The sequence below is a fragment of the Triticum aestivum genome, chromosome 5A (genome assembly GCF_018294505.1).
Source record: "Triticum aestivum cultivar Chinese Spring chromosome 5A, IWGSC CS RefSeq v2.1, whole genome shotgun sequence".
Taxonomy (NCBI): Eukaryota; Viridiplantae; Streptophyta; class Magnoliopsida; order Poales; family Poaceae; genus Triticum; species Triticum aestivum.
Window position 1 is genome coordinate 61,984,267 of NC_057806.1, and position 19,328 is coordinate 62,003,594.

General features: G+C 44.2%; 2 protein-coding genes across 4 annotated transcripts; both read left to right on the forward strand.

Annotated features, from left to right (window-relative positions):
• Positions 1-7,142: 7,142 nt before the first annotated feature.
• Positions 7,143-10,619, forward strand: LOC123102324 (renalase). Of its 2 annotated transcripts, none has more exons than XM_044523630.1 (8): positions 7,143-7,540; positions 7,642-7,923; positions 8,143-8,269; positions 9,265-9,326; positions 9,418-9,648; positions 9,802-9,923; positions 10,004-10,142; positions 10,264-10,619. In XM_044523630.1, the coding sequence occupies exons 1-8, from the start codon at positions 7,226-7,228 to the stop codon at positions 10,423-10,425; spliced, it is 1,440 nt and encodes a 479-aa protein (XP_044379565.1). In that variant the 5' UTR covers positions 7,143-7,225; the 3' UTR covers positions 10,426-10,619. The 2 variants fall into 2 exon arrangements, with proteins under 2 accessions (XP_044379565.1, XP_044379566.1); XM_044523631.1 differs by having other exon boundaries at positions 7,144-7,540; positions 7,642-7,914.
• Positions 10,620-11,510: 891 nt separating this feature from the next.
• On the forward strand, positions 11,511-17,950 carry LOC123102325 (gamma-tubulin complex component 5). 2 transcript variants are annotated; one of them, XM_044523632.1, is made up of 16 exons: positions 11,514-12,124; positions 12,226-12,486; positions 12,594-12,688; positions 13,299-13,461; positions 13,553-13,663; positions 14,374-15,495; positions 15,577-15,729; positions 15,812-15,911; positions 16,063-16,157; positions 16,234-16,407; positions 16,486-16,542; positions 16,616-16,687; positions 16,816-16,914; positions 16,994-17,125; positions 17,214-17,387; positions 17,484-17,950. In XM_044523632.1, exons 1-16 carry the CDS (start codon positions 11,969-11,971, stop codon positions 17,622-17,624), a joined length of 3,105 nt encoding a protein of 1,034 aa, XP_044379567.1. In that variant the 5' UTR covers positions 11,514-11,968; the 3' UTR covers positions 17,625-17,950. The 2 variants fall into 2 exon arrangements, 1 of the variants encoding a protein (XP_044379567.1); XR_006448905.1 differs by lacking the exon at positions 17,484-17,950 and having other exon boundaries at positions 11,511-12,124; positions 16,821-16,914; positions 17,214-17,260.
• The last annotated feature ends 1,378 nt before the right edge of the window (positions 17,951-19,328 follow it).

A 19,328-nucleotide genomic window follows, 5' to 3' on the forward strand; every position in this document is an offset into this window, starting at 1 on the left:
CTATCGTTGTGGTTTTGATGCGTAGGTAAGATTGGTTCTTGCTTAAGCCCGTAGCAGCCACGTAAAACTTGCAACAACAAAGTAGAGGACGTCTAACTTGTTTTTGCAGGGAATGTTGTGATGTGATATGCTCAAGACATGATGCTAAATTTTATTGTATGAGATGATCATGTTTTGTAACCGAGTTATCGGCAACTGGCAGGAGCCCTATGGTTGTCGCTTTATTGTATGCAATGCAATCGCGCTGTAATGTTTTACTTTATCACTAAGCGGTAGCGATAGTCGTGGAAGCATAAGATTGGCGAGACGATAACGATGCTACGATGGAGATCAAGGTGTCGCGCCGGTGACGATGGTGATCACGACGGTGCTTCGAAGATGGAGATCACAAGCACAAGATGATGATGGCCATATCATATCACTTATATTGATTGCATGTGATGTTTATCTTTTATGCATCTTATCTTGCTTTGATTGACGGTAGCATTATAAGATGATCTCTCACTAATTATCAAGAAGTGTTCTCCCTGAGTATGCACCGTTGCGAAAGTTCTTCGTGCTGAGACACCACGTGATGATTGGGTGTGATAGGCTCTACATTCAAATACAACGGGTGCAAAACAGTTGCACACGCGGAATACTCAGGTTATACTTGACGAGCCAAGCATATACAAATATGGCCTCGGAACACGAAGACCGAAAGGTCGAGCGTGAATCATATAGTAGATATGATCAACATAATGATGTTCACCAATGAAACTACTCCATCTCACGTGATGATCGGACATGGTTTAGTTGATTTGGATCACGTAATCACTTAGAGGATTAGAGGGATGTCTATCTAAGTGGGAGTTCTTTAAGTAAATTATTTGAACCTAAATTTATCATGAAACTTAGTACCTGATGGTATCTTGCTTGTTTATGCTTGATTGTAGATAGATGGCCCGTGCTGTTGTTCCGTTGAATTTTAATGCGTTCCTTGAGAAAGCAAAGTTGAAAGATGATGGTAGCAATTACACGGACTGGGTCCGTAACTTGAGGATTATCCTCATTGCTGCACAAAAGAATTACGTCCTGGAAGCACCGCTGGGTGCCAGGCCTGCTGCTGGAGCAATACCAGATGTTATGAACGTCTGGCAGAGCAAAGCTGATGACTACTCGATAGTTCAGTGTGCCATGCTTTACGGCTTAGAATCGGGACTTCAACGACGTTTTGAACGTCATGGAGCATATGAGATGTTCCAGGAGTTGAAGTTAATATTTCAAGCAAATGCCCGGATTGAGAGATATGAAGTCTCCAATAAGTTCTATAGCTGCAAGATGGAGGAGAACAGATCTGTCAGTGAGCATATACTCAAAATATCTGGGTATAATAATCATTTGATTCAATTGGGAGTTAATCTTCCAGATGATTGCGTCATTGACAGAATTCTCCAATCACTGCCACCAAGCTACAAGAGCTTCGTGATGAACTATAATATGCAAGGGATGAATAAGACTATTCCCGAGCTCTTCGCAATGCTGAAAGCTGTGGAGGTAGAAATCAAGAAGGAGCATCAAGTGTTGATGGTCAACAAGACCACTAGTTTCAAGAAAAAGGGCAAAGGGAAGAAGAAGGGGAACTTCAAAAAGAACAGCAAGCAAGTTGCTACTCAAGAGAAGAAACCCAAACCTGGACCTAAGCCTGAAACTGAGTGCTTCTACTGCAAGCAGACTGGTCACTGGAAGCGGAATTGCCCCAAGTATTTGGCGGATAAGAAGGATGGCAAGGTGAACAAAGGTATATGTGATATACATGTTATTGATGTGTACCTTACTAATGCTCGCAGTAGCACCTGGGTATTTGATACTGGTTCTGTTGCTAATATTTGCAACTCGAAACAGGGACTACGGATTAAGCGAAGATTGGCTAAGGACGAGGTGACGATGCGCGTGGGAAACGGTTCCAAAGTCGATGTGATCGCAGTCGGCACGCTACCTCTACATCTACCTTCGGGGTTAATATTAGACCTAAATAATTGTTATTTGGTGCCAGCGTTAAGCATGAACATTATATCTGGATCTTGTTTGATGCGAGACGGTTATTCATTTAAATCTGAGAATAATGGTTGTTCTATTTATATGAGTAATATCTTTTATGGTCATGCACCCTTAAAGAGTGGTCTATTTTTATTGAATCTCGATAGTAGTGACACACATATTCATAGTGTTGAAGCCAAAAGATGCAGAGTTGATAATGATAGTGCAACTTATTTGTGGCACTGCCGTTTAGGTCATATCGGTGTAAAGCGCATGAAGAAACTCCATACTGATAGACTTTTGGAACCACTTGATTATGAATCACTTGGTACTTGCGAACTGTGCCTCATGGGCAAGATGACTAAAACACTGTTCTCCGGTACTATGGAGAGAGCAACAGATTTGTTGGAAATCATACATACAGATGTATGTGGTCCGATGAATATTGAGGCTCGTGGCGGATATCGTTATTTTCTCACCTTTACAGATGACTTAAGCAGATATGGGTATATCTACTTAATGAAACATAAGTCTGAAACGTTTGAAAAGTTCAAAGAATTTAAGAGTGAAGTTGAAAATCATCATACAAGAAAATAAAGTTTCTACGATCTGATCGTGGAGGAGAATATTTGAGTTACGAGTTTGGTGTACATTTGAAACAATACGGAATAGTTTCGCAACTCACGCCACCCGGAACACCACAGCGTAATGGTGTGTCCGAACGTCGTAATCGTACTTTACTAGATATGGTGCGATCTATGATGTCTCTTACTGATTTACCGCTATCGTTTTGGGGTTATGCTTTGGAGACGGCTGCATTCACGTTAAATAGGGCACCATCAAAATCCGTTGAGACGACTCCTTATGAACTATGGTTTGGCAAGAAACCAAAGCTGTCGTTCCTGAAAGTTTGGGGCTGCGATGCTCATGTGAAAAAGCTTCAACCTGATAAGCTCGAACCCAAATCGGAGAAATGTGTCTTCATAGGATATCCAAAGGAGACTATTGGATACACCTTCTATCACAGATCCGAAGGCAAGACTTTTGTTGCTAAGTTCGGAAACTTTCTGGAGAAGGAGTTTCTCTCGAAAGAAGTGAGTGGGAGGAAAGTAGAACTTGACGAGGTAACTGTACCTGCTCCCTTATTGGAAAGTAGTGCATCACAGAAAACTGTTTGTGACACCTACACCAGTTAGTGAGGAAGCTAATGATGATGATCATGAAACTTCAGAACAAGATACTACTGAACCTCGTAGATCAACCAGAGTGAGATCCGCGCCAGAGTGGTACGGTAATCCTATTCTGGAAGTCATGCTACTAGATCATGATGAACATATGAACTATGAAGAAGCGATGGTGAGCCCAGATTCCGCAAAATGGCTTGAAGCCATGAAATCTGAGATGGGATCCATGTATGAGAACAAAGTATGGACTTTGGTTGACTTGCCCGATGATCGGCAAGCAATTGAGAATAAATGGATCTTCAAGAAGAAGACTGACGCTGACGGTAATATTACTGTCTACAAAGCTCGACTTGTCGCAAAAGGTTTTCGGCAAGTTCAAGGGATTGACTACGATGAGACCTTCTCACCCGTAGCGATGCTTAAGTCTGTCCGAATCATGTTAGCAATTGCCGCATTTTATGATTATGAAATTTGGCAGATGGATGTCAAAACTGCATTCCTGAATGGATTTCTGGAAGAAGAGTTGTACATGATGCAACGAGAAGGTTTTGTCGATCCAAAGGGAGCTAACAAAGTGTGCAAGCTCCATCGATCCATTTATGGACTGGTGCAAGCCTCTCGAAGTTGGAATAAACGCTTTGATAGTGTGATCAAAGCATTTGGTTTTATACAGACTTTTGGAGAAGTCTGTATTTACAAGAAAGTGAGTGGGAGCTCTGTAGCATTTCTGATATTATATGTGGATGACATATTACTAATTGGAAATGATATAGAATTTCTGGATAGCATAAAGGGATACTTGAATAAGAGTTTTTCGATGAAAGACCTCGGTGAAGCTGCTTACATATTAGGCATTAAGATCTATAGAGATAGATCAAGACGCTTAATTGGACTTTCACAAAGCACATACCTTGACAAAGTTTTGAAGAAGTTCAAAATGGATCAAGCAAAGAAAGGGTTCTTGCCTGTGTTACAAGGTGTGAAGTTGAGTAAGACTCAATGCCCGACCACTGTAGAAGATAGAGAGAAAATGAAAGATGTTCCCTATGCTTCAGCAATAGGCTCTATCATGTATGCAATGCTGTGTACCAGACCTGATGTGTGCCTTGCTATAAGTCTAGCAGGGAGGTACCAAAGTGATCCAGGAGTGGATCACTAGACAGCGGTCAAGAACATCCTGAAATACCTGAAAAGGACTAAGGATATGTTTCTCATATATGGAGGTGACAAAGAGCTCATCGTAAAAGGTTACGTTGATGCAAGCTTTGACACTAATCCGGACGATTCTAAATCGCAAACCGGATACGTGTTTACATTAAACGGTGGAGCTGTTAGTTGGTGCAATTCTAAACAAAGCGTTGTGGCGGGATCTACATGTGAAGCGGAGTACATAGCTGCTTCGGAAGCAGCAAATGAAGGAGTCTGGATGAAGGAGTTCATATCCGATCTAGGTGTCATACCTAGTGCATCGGGTCCAATGAAAATCTTTTGTGACAATACTGGTGCAATTGCCTTGGCAAAGGAATCCAGATTTCACAAGAGAACCAAGCACATCAAGAGACGCTTCAATTCCATCCGGGATCTAGTCCAGGTGGGAGACATAGAGATTTGCAAGATACATACAGATCTGAATGTTGCAGACCCGTTGACTAAGCCTCTTCCACGAGCAAAACATGATCAGCACCAAGGCTCCATGGGTGTTAGAATCATTACTGTGTAATCTAGATTATTGACTCTAGTGCAAGTGGGAGACTGAAGGAAATATGCCCTAGAGGCAATAATAAAGTTATTATTTATTTCCTTATATCATGATAAATGTTTATTATTCATGCTAGAATTGTATTAACCGGAAACATAATACATGTGTGAATACATAGACAAACAGAGTGTCACTAGTATGCCTCTACTTGACTAGCTCATTAATCAAAGATGGTTATGTTTCCTAACCATGGACAAAGAGTTGTCATTTGATTAACGAGATCACATCATTAATTGAATGATCTGATTGACATGACCCATTCCATTAGCTTAGCACCCGATCGTTTAGTATGTTGCTATTGCTTTCTTCATGACTTATACATGTTCCTATGACTATGAGATTATGCAACTACCGTTTGCCGGAGCAACACTTTGTGTGCTACCAAACGTCACAACGTAAATGGGTGATTATAAAGGTACTCTACAGGTGTCTCCAAAGGTACATGTTGGGTTGGCGTATTTCGAGATTAGGATTTGTCACTCCGATTGTCGGAGAGGTATCTCTGGGCCCTCTCGGTAATGCACATCACATAAGCCTTGCAAGCATTGCAACTAATGAGTTAGTTGCAAGATGATGTATTACAGAACGAGTAAAGAGACTTGCCGGTAACGAGATTGAACTAGGTATTGAGATACCGACGATCGAATCTCGGGCAAGTAACATACCGATGACAAAGGGAACAACGTATGTTGTTATGCGGTCTGACCGATAAAGATCTTCGTAGAATATGTAGGAGCCAATATGAGCATCCAGGTTCCGCTATTGGTTATTGACTGGAGACGTGTCTCGGTCATGTCTACATTATTCTCGAACCCGTAGGGTCCGCACGCTTAAGGTTTTGATGACAGTTATATTATGAGTTTATGAGTTTTGATGTACCGAAGTTAGTTCGGAGTCCCGGATGTGATCACGGACATGACGAGGAGTCTCGAAATGGTCAAGACATAAAGATTGATATATTGGACGGCTATATTCGGACACCGGAAGTGTTCCGGGGAAGTTTCGGATAAAACCGGAGCACCGGGGGGTTACCGGAACCCCCCGGGGGGTTAATGGGCCTCATGGGCCTAAAGTGGAGAAGAGGAGGGGCTGCCAGGGCAAGCCGCGCGCCCCCTCTCCCCCTAGTCCGAATTGGACAAGGAGGGAGGGGCGGCGCCCCCCTCTCCTCTCTCCCTTCCTTCCCCCTCTCCTAATTAGACAAGGAAAGGGAGGGGAGTCCTACTCCCGGTAGGAGTAGGACTCCTCCTGCGCGCCTCCTACTAGGGCCGGCCGCACCCCCCCTTGGATCCTTTATATACGGAGGCAAGAGGCACCCCATGGACACAAGTTGATCCACGTGATCATATTCTTAGCCGTGTGCGGTGCCCCCTTCCACCTAAGTCCTCGATAATATTGTAGCGGTGCTTAGGCGAAGCCCTGCGACAGTAGAACATCAAGATCGTCACCACGCCGTCGTGCTGACGGAACTCTTCCCCGACACTTTGCTGGATCGGAGTCCGGGGATCGTCATCGAGCTGAACGTGTGTTAGAACTCGGAGATGCCGTAGTTTCGGTGCTTGATCGGTCGGGCCGTGGAGACGTACGACTACATCAACCAAACGCTTCCGTTGTCGATCTACAAGGGTACGTAGATCACACTCTCCCCCTCTCGTTGCTATGCATCACCATGATCTTGCGTGTGCGTAGGAAATTTTTTGAAATTACTACGAAACCCAACAGTAGTAACATAAGTGTGGTAACATGCATAGCTTCATTTATTAGGTTATAGACTCATATTGCATTGGGACATGTGATGTTACAGTAACTAGCTAAGTTACTACTACTACCTCTCTTCTCATTAACTCATTGCCACATAAGCAAATTTGCTGAGTTGGATTTGATGTTATTGCTGAAGTTACTCCCACTGTGGCTAGTCTTAGCGCTCGACTTCTAGGTGAGCATCGATACCAGAAAAAACAGAAATAAATTGGAAACCGCCATAACAGTCGGGATTCAATTTCTAGCGCCTGCGTTGTATATGCCCTAAGTACTCCCTCCGTAAAACAATATGAGAGAGTAGAAGCACAAATATACTCCCACATCTAAGTTTGCAGCTAATACAGAACAAACAATTTCCCTGAAAAATACAATACCACCGACCAACCGTGAGAACGTCAGTTTTCTCTCTCTCTTCTCTCTCCAATGTAAAGATAAAACACTCGTAAAACAGATAACGGTCTGCTTCCCCCGCTCCCGCATTTTGTCGAGCACCTGCAAGGCCGCGATGCCGCTCTTCCACCCCGCCCCATGTGCTCGCCCCGCCGCCGCGCGCGCCGCGTCCCGCTTTTCCGGGGCGGTGGTCGCAGCCAGCGGCGCCGGAGGAGCGCGTCCTCCGAAGGCGCCCCCGCGGCGCCCGCGCGGTAAGCCCCGGTTCTCGCGGCAGTCGGCCATCAAGAAGAGCTTCCAGCAGGAGCAGGTGGTCTTCTCCACCCCGGTGCCCGCTGACCCCACCGTCGCCATCATCGGAGGCGGAGCCTCCGGCCTCTCCTGCGCGTCCGCCCTTGCCGCCCGTGGCGTCCGCGCCGTCGTATTCGACACGGTTCGCCCCTTCACCCTCACGCTCACCCCCTCCCTCGCTCCGCGCCCGTATACCACGCGCGCGAGGCTGACTCACTACCCTTTTCGCCGCCGTCGGTGCAGGGTATGCACGGCTTAGGTGGCAGGATGGCGACCAGGATGGTCGACGACGGGCGGCGGCTGGTGTTCGACCACGCGGCGCAGTTCTTCACCGCGAGCGACCAGAGGTTCCAGAAGCTGGTCGATGAGTGGGTCGAGAAAGGGCTGGCTCGCGAGTGGAGGGGTTCGATCGGTGAGCTCGAGGCTGGTGGCCATTTCACAGCTATACCTTCCTCAACGCCGAGGTACATCGGCGTGAGAGGAATGCGCCCGCTTGCCGATGCAATGCTGCCGGAGGTATATCAGGTCGACATCTTGTGGATGCATGCTCCGCGTAGTACCAAGTAGCTACAGCTTCCTTCACTACAGCATCACAGTATCATATCCTACTGTAGAGTGCAGTGACTGAATTTTACTGTGATTTGGTTGTTAGAGTTTAGTCCATCAGTCACTTACTGAACTTCTGATTTCTACCACTTTCATGCCTGTCCATTTCATTGCTGAGTTGCATATCAACCCGTGCAGAATGACCTGATTAAAGTTGTAAGGCCTTCCTGGATAAGCAAGCTTGAACCATTCAACGGCCTGTGGCGCTTGTTTGAGAATGAGAAGCCCCAGGGTCAATATGATGCCGTTGTGATAGCACACAATGGTCAGTGCAAATTTCGTTTCAATATTGTTTTCTCTTTATTGCCAGTTTCTTTAAGTTTATAACTTTAGGAGTTCAAACTTCATTGTTTTCCAATCTGCTCCATATGTGACAGGCTGCCAGCTCTAAAATAAATAAATTAAACCCAAGTGTCCCAAGAGAGGATTTTGTCCACCTGGTTACACATGCACCCTGTTTCTTGGAATAATCAAACCATACATGCGTAAGTTCTTAAAATTGCTGCAAAAAATTGTGGATACATATTGTTGGATGCAGTGCGAGCATGCAAAATTTGAGGCAAAAATATATATGTTTGTGTACTGTAAGAATAAAAGAATGGAAGATTTTCTAAAACAGACTGCGTAAGTGTACCATTTTTTTTTCATGGAGCACACAATTAAAAATATTATTGTTCGAAATTTTGCTGGTTCACAAGTCATTGGATAATTCACATTGACAAATCATTTCAGAATTTTTCAAACCTGAAAATGAGAAAACTCAGCCAGGGGCACATGTACCTCGGTGCACCCTACTAATTTCCCAAATGTCCCACATTATGAAGTAAAGTTACACGAAAGTCCAAAAATTATTGCCTAGATAACTTGAGGTACCATTTTTTACATTGGAAATGGCAATTCTGAAACCAAATTGTGGTTCAATGGAATTCCGTTGAGAAATTAATTTACAGATTTCCTTCTGGTATCGAGCTGGATGGTTTTGGCAAATTTTGGCGTTCCATTGGTGTATGAACCAAAACAGAAATATAAACATGCGATAAGATAAATTACCATGAGCACTGAATGGATGACATAATTTGTGGAAGTAGGCCATGGTTATGAACCATAGACCATAGACAGATTCTTTTATGCAATACCCTCATTACAGTTCATGGATCTCATTTAGTTTCTTCGTACAAGAAGCACATCATGTTCTGGCTTTTCTCCAAGACAACCATGTATATGTGTCCCCTGGTTGATCCTTTTTAACTCATTGATCAGGCAAATGTGCGAACCGTCTGCTTTCTACGTCAGGTCTACCCCAACTGACAAGGCAAATGAAGGTTTAAATTGAACCAAAATTTGAAGTCATGAGACGATGAGATCTATCCTCTCTTCCAAGTGCTTACTAAATTTTATGCCCTCTATATTCAGAGACTAGAGTTGAGTTCTGTCTGGGCACTACTTGCGGCATTTGATGATCCTCTTCCAATCCCACAAGATAACTCTTATGGCACATTTGAAGGAGCATTTGTGAGAGATATTGATTCTCTCTCTTGGATGGCCAACAATACTCAGAAACTTTTCCCTTTGGAGACAAACAGACCCGAGTGCTGGACATTTTTCAGCACTGCTTCTTATGGAAAGAAAAACAAAGTTCCACAGGTGGCTTTTTCTTAATGAAATTTGATACTTTTTGGTTGTATATTATTTGGTTGCACTACTCCCTGTTATGATGAATTAAGCCAAGGTGGAATTTCCAAAAAAATCCATCATTTTTAGTGGAATTCTCTAATGTATTTAACCATGGAATTATAGGAAAATATCCCGAATGCCACTGCAGAAAAAGTGAAACGAGACATGCTTGGGGGAATTGAAGTTGCTTTGGGGCTCTCGACTGGATCTCTTCAGCGGCCATTTTACACGAGAGTACAGTTGTGGTATGAGAATGCACACATTGGACTTTCATACCTGTTACTATTTCATTAATACATGATGATATTCATTCCGGCAAACACAGGGGTGCAGCTTTACCGATGAACACTCCAGGAGTACCATGCATATTTGATCCCCAGGGCCGAGCAGGCATTTGTGGTGACTGGCTCACGGGTTCAAGTATAGAAGCAGCAGTATTGAGCGGAATGTCTCTTGGAGATCATGTAAGTTCTGCCATCCTTAGCTCTATCTTCACTCCACATCATATCTCATATTTTTCGCATTTAACAAACTAGCTCTAAGCTATACGAGTCCGGTTGGTTTAACACCAAATTGTTAATGCAGGTCGCTGACTACTTTGCGAGCGGTGGGGAACGGCCTGAGGAGTTTGCGATTGGTCTGGATGACAGCCTAAACCGAGTAGAAGGTCATGACATCGGGCAGTTCCCAGGTTTGGACCCCCAGAAGCCACAGGTAGCTGAACCTCAGCTGGCACCGAGCATATGAACTGTCTTTGCCTGATCCTGCACTGATCATTGCTGTAGCATTGTAAATGATGAGCAGATTGTTTTCTCGCAAGGGATTCGTGTGCTGTAGCCTGCAGAATGTAGAATATGTACTATGTATGTAGAAATTTTGTCGAAAGCTGATGCCCCTGTATGCTTTTTCCCTTTGCGGGTCACCGCTGTATGTTATTCTCAGAGATTTCTTCTGAAACGTTAAGAGCATCTCTAGCAGATGCCGCAAACCGCGGTACCGTAAATTTTGTTTACGGATATTGTAAACAGAATTTGCGGTACCGCGGACAGCACAAAAGATCAGATCCGGTAAACATATTACTGCATAATTTAAACTACTAGTCCATATGACAAACTTAAAACATACTAGCTTAAGAACCTAAATCTACTCATCATCATCACTGTCCTTCTTGATGTGGAGATGGTACTCCATCAAGGAGTTGGAGAGGTCGTACTCCTTCGCCGCCTCCACCGGCGCCATGACGCCTTCTTCTTCGGCGGTAGGCGCTTCCTTCGCCTTGTACCACACACGCTCCGCCTCCCGAAGGCGCTTGAGCATGGGCCAGAAGATCTTGTCGAGCCAGTCGAAGTTGTGCCATGCCCGCCGGGCGCCGCGCTCTCGCGCCTCCACCTTTCGTCACTCCTTCACCGGTGGGCGGAGGGAGGAGCTCCTAGCCTCGTCGTCATTGCGGTGCTTGCGCGACGGCGAGCCGCCGTGGCCCCCTCGACCACCCCTCCCACGAGCTTTGGGTGCCTGCACGCGCGACAAACTACGGCCGGAGGAAGGATGATTTCTCGCCGGGGGGAACGATTTGCTGCAGAGAGGGAAAGGGAAAATGAAGGATGCGAACCCTAAAGTGCGGCTGCTCTAGTATATATCGGAATCGCGGGTGGTTTACGGGCCGCCCGTAATTTTTTACGGGCCGGGCTGTTTGTAGGGCATCTGATCGAGCCAGTTTTTCAATCTGTCGAAATTTTACGGGCGAGCGAGCTTATACAGGATCTGCTAGAGATGCTCGAACTGAAGCCAAACTGTAGCTGGGAACTCTTCTAAAGTGTTAATTGTAGCCATGAACGAGACGGGCTGTAGGATCTAACTGAAGCCAAACGCTAACTGAACATTTAGACACTTGGTCAGATAGGGTTGAGGTCTGAAACCTGCTCGTCCCGCCGCCGAGCAAGCCAGCGCCAGCGAGCGAGGTTCTCCCGCCAACCACGCGCCCGTGCTCCTCCTGCCACGCGCTCTCCTCCCCGCCGGTGGGGTCATTCGAGCCGGAAAACATCGGCTGCCGGGCTCCCACTTCACAACCCCGCCCAAAGACCTAGGTCTCAGTACCCACCAGCCACGCCGCCCCGGGGCAGATCCGCTCCGGCCATCGCCTTGCCCCGCCGGCCTCGCCAACCTTCCGCCGGAGCCGCCTCATACGCCCACGGGCATCCGGCACCGAGGCCGCGCCCGCCGGTTTGTGGCCCAAAGCAGTTCTTTTTCTTCAAAAGAATTGGGGGGCTTAACTGGATTGGACTGAACCCCCATGCCCCCTGCATCCATGGTTCTTCCTCATCAACCCGCAGGGTACCTGGAGACCCCCGTCGCCGAAAGCTTCATACACAAGCTTCAGCTTAGCGTCTCCAAGGGCCTTCCTCACGCGGCGCCGGCTCCGGCCTCGAGGACGGACGAGCATGAGCTGGTAAGGGTTCCCTCGTGCGGGTTGGTGCCCTGTTTCTTCAGATTCACGCTCGTGTACTGTACTGGAATCTGATGACTGTACTGCCGTCTATCATTTCGCAGGTCAAAAGTGTCTTCCAAGTGCTCCAGGGTTTCGACACGCCCTTGCTCTACTGGGACAAGAATGTGCCGGCGTTCTGTGAGAAACCGGGGACGTATGTGTCGCATCTGTCGCGGGCGAGCCTCGGCTCCGTGCTCAAGCCGTTTCTGTTCGCCGCGACATGCTTGAAGCGAGTGGAGCTCTTTGTTGGGAAGGTCAGGTCGTGCGATCACCGGACTCCCACATTGAGTGCGTTTGCTAGTGCGGTCGATTCATGGCTTATGGTGAGATTGCAGTTCAGGCCTTGTGTGTATTTCTCATCTAGTGTGAGCAGATGATTTTTTTTTTGCCGGTTTTCATATTCTAATGTCTGTCGTTATTTTGACGCCAGAGGCTCCGGGAAGCAGCTCTGAAGGAGGAAGAGATGTCGTTTGTTTCAGTTGATCGGACTGTGACTCTTCTGGCTTTAACTGATTCTATGTCAAGGTCTACTTCAGTATGATACAATGATGTTTTCTTCCTCCAATTTGCAGTTCATTTGTATATGTGCGCTGCAGGCTTGTGCTTATTATGTCTTGTCAAGGACCTCGATGCTTTGTGTTCTACTAATGTATATCTTCACCTTTGGTAGTTACAGAGGTGGTATATTTTAGGGAAATTAGCGACCGTGTCTAAAATGTGATGGCAAGGAGCTTCCTACCTTTTCTCTGTTTCTTATTTGGTTAGTTCTTCAAGGGCAAAAATGAGCAGAAATGACAACTCATATTTTGAGTAGCAGTGCTCGTGTTTTCATGTTAATTTAGCATTTTACATTTTAAACTAAATATGTAGCCATTACTCACCAATGCTGTAAAATTCCTACAGCATTGGTACTGAAGGTTAATATATTTTAGGGAAAATAGCGACCGTGTCTAAAATGTGATGGCAAGGAGCTTCCTACCTTTTCTTTATTTCCTTTTTGGTTAATTCTTCAACTTCAAGGGCAAAAAGGAATATAAATGACAACTCTTATTTTGGGTAGCTGCGCTCATGTTTTCATGTTAGTTTAGCATTTTACATTCTAAGCACATTATTCACCAACGCTGTAAACTTGCAGTTTATGTTCGGGAGCAGAACATCTGCATCAAGTTGTGCATGGAGCTGTGCCAGATGGCTTTTGGGATTCTGGAGCAAACATGGCATCTAGTGAAGTGGCAGTCCATGTTGTGAACCATCTTTATAAAAAGTTAAACGAAGTCTGTCTTGTGGAAGATGGCGAGGTTACAACAGGGCCTAATTGTGCGAAATCTATCTGTTTATGCTTCTTGTCTCACAATGTCCACTAACCTTCATTTCAAATCTAAATTGCAGGGTGAGCCATATCATATGCTGCTAGTGATATTTGCTGGAAGCTTGTTACCTTATCTTCAGTGCCTTGATTCCTGGCTTTATGATGGTATTCTTGATGACCCTTATGAAGAGGTATTGAAGGAACATCTTTTGTAACTGATTTTGATAGATGATTTATAACAGTAAAAATTTCTCAAATATGTCTATTTGCCAAACACTGAAACACTACCATAAGGTACTTGCATTCCTAAATCTAGAGCTTAAACTGGAGAGTATCATTCTTAATTTGTTATATTGTGTGAACCTTGTAGACTTCTGCAAAGACATAAGTAATTATTTGTTTCCTCATATATTTTGGTCGACTGTCTAGGTTCCTGACCCCATACTGTAGGGTTTACCTTTATATATCCTTAAGCATATAAGCCTGTTCAAAAATGGTTTTAGGTGAAACTGTCTAAACTGGTAGGAATTAGCCTAGCTCAGTTTCCTTGTTTGATTGTAAACTGAGCTAGTACAGTTTTCACAGTTTCAACTCAAACCATTTTTTAACACGCTTACTTACGCACATTCTAAGCCAATGTCTCTAGTATAATATGAGGTTATTAGTCTTTGTTGTCTTAAATGTTACTTTTTCTTGGTCCGATACTTAAGTTCTGTAAGTCTTGTAGTGCTTTTTAAAATGACCGCTGGAAGGTTGCTAACTTACTTTGTGATATTACAAAGTTAAACATTACATTGATTGTACCAGCTTATTATAATGCTGTAGGAATTTGATAAAGGATTTTCCATTTCTGCGTTGCTGGTTGAACTTTAAGCATTTTCTGTTTTCATTTGTGATGTAGATGTTCTTTTATGCAAATAATGCAGTTACGATAGATCAACCGGCCTTCTGGGAAATGAGCTATATGCTAAGAGTAAGAGGATCACGATCTGACAATTCATCAACTCTAACTGATAGTGAGTCTATCAGGACAAAGGAATCAAGCAAACAGGAACCAAGTAACACAGGAGCTTGCTTGAAAGCCACCAATCAAGGTTACGTGGATATTCTGTGCCCGGTGTTCTTGAAGGATATCGCAAGGGCCATTGTATCTGCTGGAAAATCATTTCAGCTTGTTCAGCATGCCCAAAGCACACACCATACTCGAACTAGTCTCACAAGTGGTTTTGACATTGATCAGCGTTCCAATCACATTACTCGACAGAATTGGCCAGACATATTAAGTTCTGAAATCCAAAATGGGCATCTAAGATGTGAAGGTGCTCTTACAAATTCTACAGGTCAGTTTGGACATGATGCTCGCGAAATGGGGGTGTTAACTTTGTCTGAGATTTTCTTGATATGCTTATCTGGTCTGTTGGAAAATGGTGACCATGTTTATGAATACTTAAGAAAGCTGCGTGCTGGTAGTGCTCCAGATATCCAAGCTTTTTCGGAATGTAAGAGTAAGGAGGCATGTGCAGAAAATAGCTCCGAAAAGACTTGGTTAAAGCTCCTAAGAGATGCTATCTCAGGAAGAAAATATGATGATATGGAGAAAACCTTGTCCAAAGATGCTGTTACGAGGGATCCAATATTTGCTCATGGATACCTGCAAGATGTATCTTCCAATGCAGTAGAAATGCCTTTCAGTCCATGTTGCTATGAAAATCCAGCCATCACTGCTTGCGGAGATGTACTGTCGAGGAATCCAAATTCTTGGAGTGATTTGAATATCTCTACAAGTTTTGACCTTCCTCCGTTGAATGATGATAACATGCGGAGAGCTATATTTGGCGATCTCCAATCTGCTGGAACTAGCACCTGTGGCGATATACAACCTACATCATCTTTTCCCAGACTAGATGGAACTGATTTTAAATTTGGATTTCGGTTTGATGATTTGGAATATGTTCGTCAAGAGGATGATAGAAGGACCCTCGAGGAACTTTATGCATTTCCTACTCTTCTTCCTTGTGCAAATGTAAGAGTTGCTTCTGAAGTATTCTTTGTGTTCTTCATGTTTTCTCATTAGCTATAAGCCTATAACCTCATTGCCCTTCAGGAAAATGCCCCATTGTCGGAGATTTTACCTTTGCAGAAAGATAGTACACTTGCATCAAGAGTTCTGAAGTTTATTCAGAGCATGAGTTTGAAAGACCCTCTGCATCCAGTGGGTATTATCCAAGAATGCCTTTCTAAATGTATAAAGAAACAGGTCTGATCAATAGTTATACTCACATGCCATTTCTTGTTAGTCCATCTGTATAATTATTTTGTGCTTTCTTCCTCTTCGTTAGGTGGATCACATTGGCAAACGAATCCTGTGCAAGCTAATGGGTGAATGGAGATTAATGGATGAACTGCTTGTATTACGAGCTATCTATTTGCTAGGATCAGGTGTGCCATCCAGTGGATTTAACCTTCTGCTGTGTTTTCCCCGACGCAAAATTTCCATTGCACAGAAGAGTAGCTTTCACTTGAGAAATAAATATTCTTTTGACAATGAGTAAAGATATAAATATGTTAATAATCCAACTTGAGTTTTCAGGTGACATGCTGCAGCAGTTTCTGATAACAATTTTTGATAAGCTTGATAAAGGAAATTCCTGGGATGATGATTTTGAGTTGAATACTTTGTTGCAGGTGAGTACTTTTCAAATCTACTTTGTGATTTATATCTATGTCCATCATTACTCTTACGTTAATCCTTGACTTGCAGGAATCCATAAGATATTCAGCTGATAAAATGCTCCTAACTGCTCCAGATTCGTTGGTTGTTTCATTAGCAAAGCATGACACACGATATGATGAGGAAAGTGCACCAACTTCCAGAAAAGGCCGTGCACAGGGTTTCGGCATCGATGCACTTGATGCCCTTAACTTCACGTATAAGGTATTTTCCAAGTAACCACAAGGATGATCTGTGTTATTTGCTGTGTGTGATAGTTTTCATGTATTTTGGTGGTGGCAGGTGTCTTGGCCTCTTGATCTAATTGCCAATACAGAGGCTCTGAAGAAGTATAATAAGGTAATTGCTTTAACACTGAAGTATATAACAGGGCGGCGTGTATATGATGGCTTTGGTCATTTTGCTGGACCAGGTCATGGGATTCTTACTGAAAGTCAAGCGTGCAAAGTTTGTTTTGGACGAAACCCGAAAGTGGATGTGGAAGGTACGGTGGCATCAAATCATCTTGTGCTACTTATTTTTTGTAACTCCTATAGTGTTTAGTGTTGGATAGTTGGATCTGCTCTATCTTCCAAGCTTCACTCTGATGTATCAACCCTTTTCCTTTGGCAGGGCAGAGGCAGCACAGCACATAATTTTAAACAACACTTAATAGTAGGGCAGAAGCTCCTGCATTTCGTCGATGCATTTCATCAATATGTCATGGACAGAGTGAGTTGAGACGGGTTTGACTCATTTCATTATAAGAAACTATGACTGTCTCGACTTGAACTCGTTTCTTTTTGAGCAGGTGTATCATAGTGCGTGGACTGAGCTTTGTGATGGCATGGCATCTGCTACTACATTGGACGAGGTCATGGAAGTTCATGAGGCATATCTTTCTTCTATTCAGAGACAATGCTTTGTGGCCTCGGATAAGTTGGTGAGAACATGTTATTCTTACAAAAACCAAAGTCAGTCTCGAAGTTCTGAACTATTGCTAAGAGTGTTCATTTCCCATGTGTTTTCAGTGGGCTCTGATCGCCAGTCGAGTCAAGACTATACTAGGATTGGCGCTAGACTTCCACAATGTGGAGCAAACTCTTGGCACCGGAGGGACCGCCGCATCTGTTAGGGCAAGATGCGAGATGGAGTTGGATCGGATCGAGAAGCAATTCGACGAGTGCGTTGTGTTCCTCTTGAGGGTACGTTTCTACCTACTTTATCAAAATTTGATGATCTCCTATGTGGTCTGGAACGTGTGTTTCAGTAGATGATTTACTGTTGAGATCCCTTTGCAGATCCTATCTTTCAAGCTCAACGTGGGCCACTTTCCTCATCTTGCGGATTTGGTCACGAGGATCAACTACAACCACTATTACATGTCTGACACCGGAAGTTTCACTGCGATCCCTGAGTCCCGCCCTCGGCAGCAGCCTTGATAGGGTTGTAGGTGCTTTTCACCTCCATTTGTGGGGGAGTGTATATAAACCCGAGGTGGCCAGGCCCAGGTGGCACGAAGCAGTTCCTGAATTCCTTGAGTTTTACATAATTCTGAGGGTGCAACTTCTTTTGACGGCATTCTGAGGATGCAACTTCCTTTTCCCAGGTTGCAATGTACTCCGGTATGTTCAAGAGATTGGGCTCCTCTTGCGTCAGGACAAAGTTGCGATATGTGTGCTAATTTTTTCGAATGGATTGATCATCCTTCCAGGTCCCATATACCAAAGAGGGGAAACCATGAAATGCACATACCAAATCTTTTGAATTTTTGGGTGTAGCTTATCTACTTTACTGAATCTTAATCTGAATTTTTTTTACACTAAAGATGATGGAATTTTCTAGGAGCTTGCAAAAAGTTGTGCCGAGTTGATGAATAGATCGGAAGTTTTTCCCGCAAAAAAAAAAAACAGATGACTTCAGAAAGAGTTCCATAAAAAGGAAAATCAGAGCTCTCACGATGAGTGTACTTCTACATTACTCCCGGAAGTAGTATAATTAACCCCATTAAGGTGCGGTAGAATGGTGGCCAACCAGCTACGCCACATGGCACACGTTTGTTGGTCACCGTGAGAAAGTTTTTTTATTTATTAGAGTTTTTTTAAATGGTAGTGAGATTTTTTTTCTTTTCAAGAAAAGTTTTTTAGATTTTTTTCTTTTTGAGATGATATGATGTCCACGTGATGAGAGAATGTTTTTTTTTAATTTTGGGACAAAGATAAGGTGCGCACAACTTCCTCTTAAGCGGCTCGCAATGGCGGCCCCAACCACTAGTATGTACATCAATCATTGGCGAAAAGAACATAAGGATAAAGAAGCTCAAAACATTGCATCACCCACCAACATAACCCCTGGAAGCAAGCATAATATGTTTCAGTTTTTTTTTTTGCAAGGTAGAATATGTTTCAGTTTCAAATTGCAATCCTACTAGACTGGCACCCATCCATGTCCTCGCGTGTAAGCTCCATCTTAGGCATATATATCTTGACACTCACTTCTCAAGTCGTCTTTGCCTTTGGTCTTTCTTCAACAATTGCCCAGACAGTGACTAAGCAAACTACTAATGACCTAAAACGTCTTACATTTATTTACAAAGAGAGTACATCTTTTGTTTTTAAAATGGTGGCTGCTAGGCGTCAGCCGACTTATCTTAGAAAAAGATTAGCCGGCTGGCCAGCCGTTGATTTTGGCCGCGTGATCCCGCCTATGTCCTCCACAAAACACCCACGTGCTTGATTCCCTCAACCACGTCAGCACAATACACCCCCACTCTAGCCACTTGTACGTGCAACCCAAATTCTTCCTTCCCGTGTGGCATGCATACCCCCAACGAGAAATCACAGCTGGCCGTGACTTGCAGCACCAACTTTTGCTTGCACCACCAGCAATGCTCAGGTTGCAGAGCCATGTCGCCAGTTGTCTCACGGCAACGTCGGCGATCTTGCCATGCACCAGCCACAACTACAACACCGGCAAGCTCCGGGATTGCAGCACCAGCAACAAGACTCCTACGACCATCCCTTCAAGCATCAGTGATGCTCCGGTTGCTCGACAATGGCCCCACTGCAATACTGGTGGTGCTCCATTGTAGCACCGATGATCCTCCAGCTGCCCGGTGACGCTCCATTGTAGCACCCATGAGGTTT